At 40.1% G+C, this 9,098-nt stretch overlaps 1 protein-coding gene across 1 annotated transcript in view; it reads right to left on the minus strand.

Annotated features, from left to right (window-relative positions):
* LOC138615833 (protein sidekick-1-like) overlaps positions 1-9,098 on the minus strand; it is a 242,936-nt gene that overhangs the window by 145,070 nt on the left and 88,768 nt on the right. The window contains exons 2-4 of the mRNA XM_069689684.1: positions 8,430-8,586; positions 4,706-4,812; positions 3,463-3,610 (exon numbers count right to left, since the gene is read on the minus strand). Coding sequence (XP_069545785.1) covers positions 3,463-3,610; positions 4,706-4,812; positions 8,430-8,586 — 412 coding nt within the window. The remainder of the gene's footprint in view (positions 1-3,462; positions 3,611-4,705; positions 4,813-8,429; positions 8,587-9,098) is intronic.

A 9,098-nucleotide genomic window follows, 5' to 3' on the forward strand; every position in this document is an offset into this window, starting at 1 on the left:
CTCAACAGTCAAGGACAAACAGTATCTTCAATTCACGTCTTTTAGTCTCAGTCAACTTTTTACCTTTGTGTCCTGCTAAACAACAAGCAGATAATTAGATACCGAAGTCAAATAATATCACGTTTATTAATGCTTTACTTTGGACATTATCCATTTGTTTAGATTGTATCCCAACATTTTTAAGAGTACAACGTATTTTCGTTCGTCCGTGGGGAACATGAGGCAGGTTCAAAACAACGGCTGTTTAATTTGGATTTGGATAGAATTATTGCGAAAGGTGGATTAAATATTCATTGATGAAACACTGTGTATTTGTCTCTGACTCTGATTCAGACTGTTTTTTCACATCAGAGGTCTGGAAAAAAAAAAGGATCAGGACAAAGGTCAGGATTCAGTCAAATTCAGATTCTATTTTCCCATTTTTTTACATAATCAAGATTGAATTTAAAAGTTAAAACAAGGTATTAAATTCCCATTTATGAGATACTACAACCTTAAGGTCTAATGTTTGTATTTGAATTTGAATTTAAGACAAAACTTTTTAAGGATCTGGCTAATTACAAAGAGGTTATCTATTATGACGTGAAAACAGGTTTTGTTTCAGCTAGCTCAGCTAACAGTAAATGTCGTCTGAGCTTCTAATCAACTGTTGATATGGCAACAAGATTGATGATCAAAGTCACTTTTCCCCCCTCTAAATTTATTGGTTTGTGCCAGCTGTTTTAAATAATGATGAATCTCGCAGTTTCTGTTGTGGATACCCGATAACTTGTTAACTGAGATGGATTTTTTTTTTCTATCAAATTACTGGAGGCTCTCACCCTCCTGTATAAAACTGGTATATAGTCTAAATAAATTGCCTCCTACATTGAATGCCAACCTTGTGCTGTGTGAATTAGCACCTCTGCTCGTTATTACCAGAAAGTCAGAGACATTGTATTTCATAAAAATGCCTTAATTTCTCATGAATTTAGTGGAAGCAGTTGGGTATTCAGTCCAACCTAACTATGCCTGCAGTAAATAAACGAGGAAATCCCTGAATTAATGGCTTGTCCAAATAATAAAATGCATGGACTGTGCTTTTTTTGGCAGGATGTTTTATCAGTTTTTTTCTCAACTTAATTAAGATAAATAGCAAAGAGTAATGGAGTCAGTGTTGCAATGTTAGCCACAAAAACCGGCTCCAACACTGGCCACAGCGTCATCTATGTGACGTTCAGAAGGTCAGACCTCTCGGCCGACTGCTCAGGTGAGCACACCTGCCAAACCGAGGCAGCCGATTGCTCACTGTTAAACCATATTGTGTTTTAAATGCCCTGCTAACTTAATGCTGCAACTGTTACATCAGCGCCTACTCTGCAATGTCAGCAGCCTCCCCAGCTTCAACTCAAGGTTAGTAGTCTTCACTTCATGCTTTTACTACTAATTGTATATATTTGGCTCTATTGACATACTTGTGACAACTCATCAGTGTTGCTCTGAATGGGAAACTTCCAGAGCAGACCCCTACTGCCAGACGTCACTTTACCGCAACGACACTTGTGTCCCAATCTTTTAGTGAGCAGTGCTGACAAACACATTGATGTTTTCTGGTAGTTTGTCCTTTGTGATCATATGAACGTGGTTCTGTCAGGGGGTTTCTTCCTGTTAAAACGGAGGGTTTTTTTCTCACGTGAGAATTGTTGAATTGTTGGGTTCCTCTGTATAATGTTGTAAAGTTTTGTTGCAAGGACTTTACTGGGTTAAGTGCCCTGAAATAACTTTTTGTGTTGCAATTTGGTGCTATATAAATAAAATTGAATTGAATTGAAGAAACTAGTAAAACTCCATTTCTGTCAGGGTTCATTTAGAGTATAGGAATAATGTGAATGGTTCGTCCATTTTTAAATGATTATTTGCCTCTGTAGCAGTTCTGTCAGGCTGGACGTAGACACATTAGCGACTCTCGGACCACTTGAGGATGTTTAAAAAAGGACCAGGAGGACGTATGTGGGGAAAGCAGGGTCTGCACTGCTCTTCATGCCCATGTCAATGCTATTTTAACATGGATAAGTGGCCTTAAAATGAATGGAGAGACTGATGTGACAGAAAGTGGTTTCTGATTTGAAGCTGTACGAAACCTTATTTCACACTGACTTCAGATATTAATTATTCCTTTATATGTAAGTGCTCGTGGTAGCAGTGGTCTTATTTGTGACATTAAGGACTGCGTGAACATGACAAGAGCAACACTCTGAGACTAAATCTTGATAGTTTTGAAGCCTGTTTTTGTCGAGAGTATGTATGGTTTATAAAATATATAAATTGCTGTTGTCATGAAATAATCAGTTATAGTAACGAGGAAAGTTTGCTTTGTGTTTTTCTTGGATAGCAGCAGGGAGTTTAGGGAGGCTAACAGTGTGGTGGTGGTGATGATGCACTGACAGTAAACACTTTCCATTCAGACAGCGTCTTGAGCAGCAAAATAATTGCAGTCCAGTGTCATTAAGCCACACTCAATGAAGCCCCATTAAGTTAACAGGAGAACATTATCCATGTTCGTTCAAATTATAAGGCAAAGTCAAACTTGATATGAACTAGACAACAAAAAAAGACTGCTTATGTAACCTGACTCCACAAAACTTCTGAGGTGGTGACTGTCATTAAAAAAAAGTGTAAAAAGTTGCTGGCTGGCCGTTTAGGTGTACAGCAAGGCCACTGACAATTTCATTCAATAACACACTGGGGAGCAGTTAGTGTTCTTAATGGGAAATTAGTTATCTAAGAGTGTGGGCAGAGCCTAATAAAATCACTGAAGGCCTCTATAACAACAACTTCTTCCACTGGTAAGGAGATTTAAAAAGGTGCATGGTCTAAAATAACTTAGGCTACAGCCTGAACCTATAGCACATTCATTTGAAAACATTTCATAACCAAACCTCCTTCCCTGCTCTGAACAACTACATTATTAATACACTGTATGGGCATTTTTCTAAATAATGACACTGACAGGATATATGTTGCAACTAAAAAATAATATGCAAATTGCAGGCATTTCAAAAGGAGCCAGACAAAAGCATTCAAATAAAAGACTGTGAAGTACAGCTTACACAACACATCCTTAGACCCTCATATCTCAAATTAATATAAAAGAGCATGCACCTAAAATTAAAATTACTTAATATCCTTGTAGATTTGATTCTTTGGAAAGACCATTTTATCTTTTCTTGTCCTAAGCCTTGTAATGAAAAGGGTCAGTTATCTAAATAGCTTATTGTTCATAACAATTGACGTGCAAGGATTAAAAAGAACTTTGGTGCTTCTGGAGCGCGCTAATTAATTTAGCACTGAGGGATAAGAACTGTAAAATCTAAATTTGATCTCAAGTGGTATTTCGTTAGACACACTTTGTACTCGTGAGTCTGCATAAGACACCATATAGACACGAGTGTGTGCTAGAGAGAGAGTAAAAGAGAGACTTACATTCGGTTGTTGGGGATGATCTTGTGTCCGTCTTTGTACCATGTGACTAGCGGTCGCGGGAATGAAGCGAGGGGGGGCGTGCTGATGATGGCTGCTCGGCCCTGAGTCGCCGTCTTTCTCTGCTCGTCGGCACTGAAATTCCCCAAAACTTGACGAAAAGAGAGGGATGGAAAACATGAGTCTCACTAATAATGTATCAGATTTCAGCGCTGTTCTTGTGAAAATCAATTCAATATATCCGCTTATCTTCTCGAAGTATGTATCTCCTGAGGCTACGTGACAAAGTAACTATACTGGCAGGCCTAATGGGTAATTTAAATGCTAACACGTGAGCGCCGTTCTACAGCAACAAACTTCTACAAGATTCTTTGTGTTTTGTTTATGGCCCCCTGGCATTTTGTTCTCAGGACTCAACATAATTTAATTCAATAAAGCGTTTTACTGAAGAGGAGGAAAAGATCTCAGTCAGCTAGTCGTGAGCTAATTAGTTTTCTGTGCTCTTAAGGTCTTTTGTTGCTTATAGTTTAATGTTTGTTTTTATTACTTTTTTCTTATTATCTCATAACTGCTATGTTCTGTTTTTGTACAATTTGATGCTTGTGAAGCACTTTGTGACATTTGCTCTGCTGTAGCAAACAATTCTTTACTTAAATTGGTTAACAGCACAATAAACAAATACTTTATTCAAAAGTTGTCTTTTCACTATCAATCCCTGCAAACCAATTCTGTTTTGTTGAGCAGTTTCTAGAGGAGGTTTGATCAAATTGGACTCTCAGTTCCCTCAAAGGTCAGCACTGTCAAGACGTCTCCCCGATGGTCAACGGCACAAATTTACGTGCCGCAAGTTCATTGATTTTTTCCGTTTTAGATACCGGTGCGACCAGGCAATTATTCTTTAAAAGGCAATTTGTGTTTTATTTTTGCATTAGCCTGAGTATCTTTCGTATATTTAAATGCTTATCACATACTAAATTAAAATATTATCGTCCAGCTGAAATAGAACCGCATGTCCAGAGAGGAAGGGAACATTTCTGATATCGTCCTCGTTTCTCCCGTTTCTTTTAATGATTAAAAAAAAGACCAAATTTGCTGTATTTGTGATTTCACTTTATGAGACCAGCAGCTTATTGGTGTGGACAAAGTTTCCTTACATAATATCTTCAGTCATTTCAACCACTCCAGTATTGGTGCTCTTATAATAGTGTGTATACTCTTTAACATGTGTGTGTCTATATGTACTTACAGGCCACCTGCAACTCTGTTCTCCGGTGTATTACTGCTCCCATCCTGTTCCTCACCGTACACTGATACAGGCCGGCGTCGGTCCTCCTCAGAGACGGTCTGAACAACCTACAGATGGACAGACGCATGGAGAGGAAGGTAATGAGTGCGTGCTCTTTCTTAAAGCGGTACATAAATACGATGCCAGGGACGACTGGAGACCAACGAGGAGGCAGAATGGACAGAAGGTGGAGGTCCGTTTGTCCATATGTACGCACTCTTGTGTAACTCCCTTTCATAACCTTGATTTGAGAAAATGGATTGGGCCTAAGGTTGTCAAAGTATCACCATAACAGAAGGGAAGGCGGAGTGGTGCATGTGTACAGTGTGTGTGTGTGTGTGTGTGTGTGTGTGTGTGTGTGTGTGTGTGTGTGTGTGTGTGTGTGTGTGTGTGTGTGTGTGTGTGTGTGAGAGAGAATGTTTTTGACTGTGTGCATGTTTTGTTTTTTTCTAAGAGGGATTGTTAATGGGGTTTTAATGGACTGTGCTTCACTAATGGGAAGCTTGGCATAGGATCTAGGTTGGTGCCATGCCGGACAAACACACAAACAGATATACACACATGGGCTGACGCGCACACACACACACACACACACACACACACACACACACACACACACACACACACACACACACACACACACACACACACACACACACACACACACACACACACACACACACACACACATTACACACGAACCGGATAGACACAGTAAAACTGGACATCACTTTGGGGCTCATTATGAATACCAGGACGGCCAAGTATTTAACTCCCAGGCTGTCAGTGTATGCTGCCAACATACACAACCCCTCCCACCCTCCCCCCCACGCACACACGTACACACAAACACACACATGTACATCAAAGACTCATGCACGCAATTCCATTTGAATCAGGAATGACACATTACACAGCAGCTTTGATCCTGAAACAGATTTTGATATTGGACACTTCCTCGCAGTGCATCTCTTTCGTTCCATTACATTTGTTATCAGGCGGTCGCAGTGGCCAAGCAATATATTTTTGGGGAAATTCCAACAAGTTTTACTTTATGAATATCAATAAATAGAGTTCAGTGTTGACATTACAATAATTTGTCCATCAATTTCTCTGACATATCCTCGGCATTGCATGTGAACATAAATCCCCTGCCTTATTCAAAAAAATAACTATTTCAATGAGGTTTGACAGGAAGACAGTGTCAGCTTCAGTCTTTGCTGTGTTTACAGTCTGGAAACCCTGTTTGCACTCAGATGTACTCAGTCACTCTAAATGGCGGACCAATCAGCGAGCAGTAGTAGAGGAGAAATGCAATCATGTTGAGGTCCAGTGTTTGTTTCTCAATGTAGTCTCAACTACAGCAGGGGTAGTAGTGCAAGATCAGAAGATACGAACAGTTGTAGCAACGCTAGCAAATAGCGAGGAATTGAAGCTGGAGTCTGCAACGGTCACTTACCGACATGGCTCTGCACTCCGCTCACATTGGGGCTCACAGCTTATTGAGTTTCACACACTATATGGTCCTATAAGGCCGCTCCAATAGTTCCAAAATTAACCAGAGGTTTACGTCCATTAGCATGCAACGACGAGAAGCAATCCCCAGTGGAGCGTGGCCAGACTCCTCTATTTACAAAGTGAATGTAGGTCTGGTAATACCAGGCTAAGCCACAGCACTGAAAGGCTAAACCCTCCCTGTAACATCGATCTGAACACTAAGAAGAATGGATGTATTCATACACTGTGATGTAGTGATGTGGCACTGCACTGAATAAGTGTGACTGCAGAGGAACACATAGTTTTACATTAAAAAACTGTTCTTAATGTAACAGAACCACAAACAATGTGTTTATATACCTGCTCTCAACAGACCGTTTGTGATAAAAAAAAAAATTAAGTGTTGCATCTCTTACTTCCCTCTATGTTGCCAGTAACTCACACGATGGCTGGCTAGAGAAATAACTTGTCAGCCACAGTTTTGAAGACGATACCGTACCTTTGTCAACAGTGTCCCTGAAAACAAAGCAAATGTTACTTCCTTCTTTTTTTGTGAATCTAACTTGTCTGTTGATACTTTTATTCCAACTCACTGTGTAAAAAGTGACAGCCGACTGCAGTCTAAGTGACAGCGAAAGAAAAAACGGAGCCGAAGATTCCATTAATGTAAATCATTTCCACTTACAGCACTGCTCTTCTCAATTTTTCACTGTCCACTACATTAAACAGCAGAAGTATTCTAAAGAGGATGTGTGGAGCGGGATCAAATCTGTTACTCTGTATGGACCTGAATTATTTTCTAATTTTATGTGACAATGGAATGAATTGCATTTATAAAGTACCTTTATCCAGATTTCTTTACATCGTGTTTCACATTCAGCCACTGTTACACACAGTTTGGTCCCCATCACTGCAGAGGACATAAGTTTCCAATTAATTTTTAACATCCTACTTTTAGTCAATCGCTTGTAAAGCCCTTTGAAATACATTTGATTTGTTTGAAAGGGGCTGTATAAATAAAGTTCGATCGATTGATTACATTGACTTTCATTATTTCCCCCCAGACGTATAATCACTAATTGCCTCACCTTAACTTACAGCCAAGTCGTGACCCTACAATTTAATTATTTGTTCCCAGAAGAGGAGACATGTCCCCACAATGGGACTGTGTAGAGATTTATGTCCCTACAACATGAACAATACAAGTATACACACACACACACACACACACACACACACACGCACACACACACACAGAAAGCTGCCATCCACGGCAGTGTCTGAAACATCATGAACAACCGAGGATCAATGTTTTACTCACCAGACGACCCACTCTTTATTCAACTGACAATAAGACATGTTAATGTGGAAGCTGTAAAGGTGTAGCACTAAAATCAGTCTTACAATAGCAGATGGTCACATTGCTCACACACACACACACACACACACACACACACACACACACACACACACACACACACACACACACACACACACACACACACACACACACACACACACACACACACACACACACACACTCACAGCACCCTGCCAATTCAGCATCGCCCCGGCCTCGACAAACTAAAGCAGCCAGAACGCTTAGAGCAGTCCAGAGCGACGCAAACCGCTCCTGCATCGAACGACTGCTTACAAAATGCTGGTTCAACCTCACCCTCCCTCAGCGTGCGTCCGTTCCCAAGATCCCCTCTATTTCTGAATGATGTGAAAAACAATTTTGTTTCACAGCTGCAGTTTCAATGAGAGGGATTGTTTAGCTCTTACCAACCATCGCACATACGCACAGAGAGAGAGGGGAAGGGAGGGAGGGGGGCAGAGGAAGACAGGACGAGAGGTGTGGAGAGAAAAGAAAAGAAATGGCTCAGACATATTGATTGGTTCTGCTCTTCTTTCCCCCAGACCATATACATATTTATGGCGCTAATGTAATTATTAATCTCACTTTGGCTCTGCTGTCTAAATGCTGTGACCTTCTCTGAACACACTCCATTACCAACTGGTACAGCTCTCTGTTTGTTCGTGCTGCAGGCATGACCGAACATGTAGAGGAGCTTCAGCGGGAGGAAGGATGCTCGACAAACGAACAGGCAGACGCACACTTACAGACAACAGAGAGGTCTATGACAAAAAGTCTGATACATAGCCAGCCAGTCGAGTGCTAACTGACCTGTACTGGGGTGTCCAGTCAGTGATGTTGCTGTTGTTGAGAGTCCACCGGTACTGAAGGGGCCAGCTGCCTCCAGCCAGGCAGGTCAGCACCAGTCTGTTTCCCTCCAGCACCACCTGCTGCACCCGTCCACCTCCTCGCAGGTCGGGAGCCACCTCTGACAGACACAGACAGAAGAATATGGGATTTTTGTTATTTGAAAAAACAAAATTCAGCCTTAGACAATACAGCAAATGTCATCTGCATTCATCCACCAAGAAGTCCCATCTATTCTGTATGAAAAAACACCGACAAAGCAATTATTTTTTTTGTGTATAGTTTCAAAAAAAAAAAAAAAAAAAAAAAAAAAAAAAAAAAAAAAAAAAAAAAAAAAAAAAAAAAAAAAAAAAAAAAAAAAAAAAAAAAAAAAAAAAAAAAAAAAAAAAAAAAAAAAAAAAAAAAAAAAAAAAAAGACTGGAAACTGCAAAATGTGTAATAATGTTTTCAGGTGCCATTTAGCAAATGTCACATTCGATATGATAACTAGTTTTCAGACTTAAAATTACATCTGACTTTAAAGCAGCAATAAAAAGTATGTATTTATTTACATGTGCTTCTTCGCTGTTTGTGTTTGCAGGACTCTGTCTGGAGATCCTCAACTCTTTTAGCGAGGTCTGATAAAACATTCCT

This window comes from Brachyistius frenatus, unplaced genomic scaffold (assembly GCF_029030835.1).
Source record: "Brachyistius frenatus isolate BFR_SWC_R1_liver_20210118 unplaced genomic scaffold, ASM2903083v1 Contig_7, whole genome shotgun sequence".
Taxonomy (NCBI): Eukaryota; Metazoa; Chordata; class Actinopteri; family Embiotocidae; genus Brachyistius; species Brachyistius frenatus.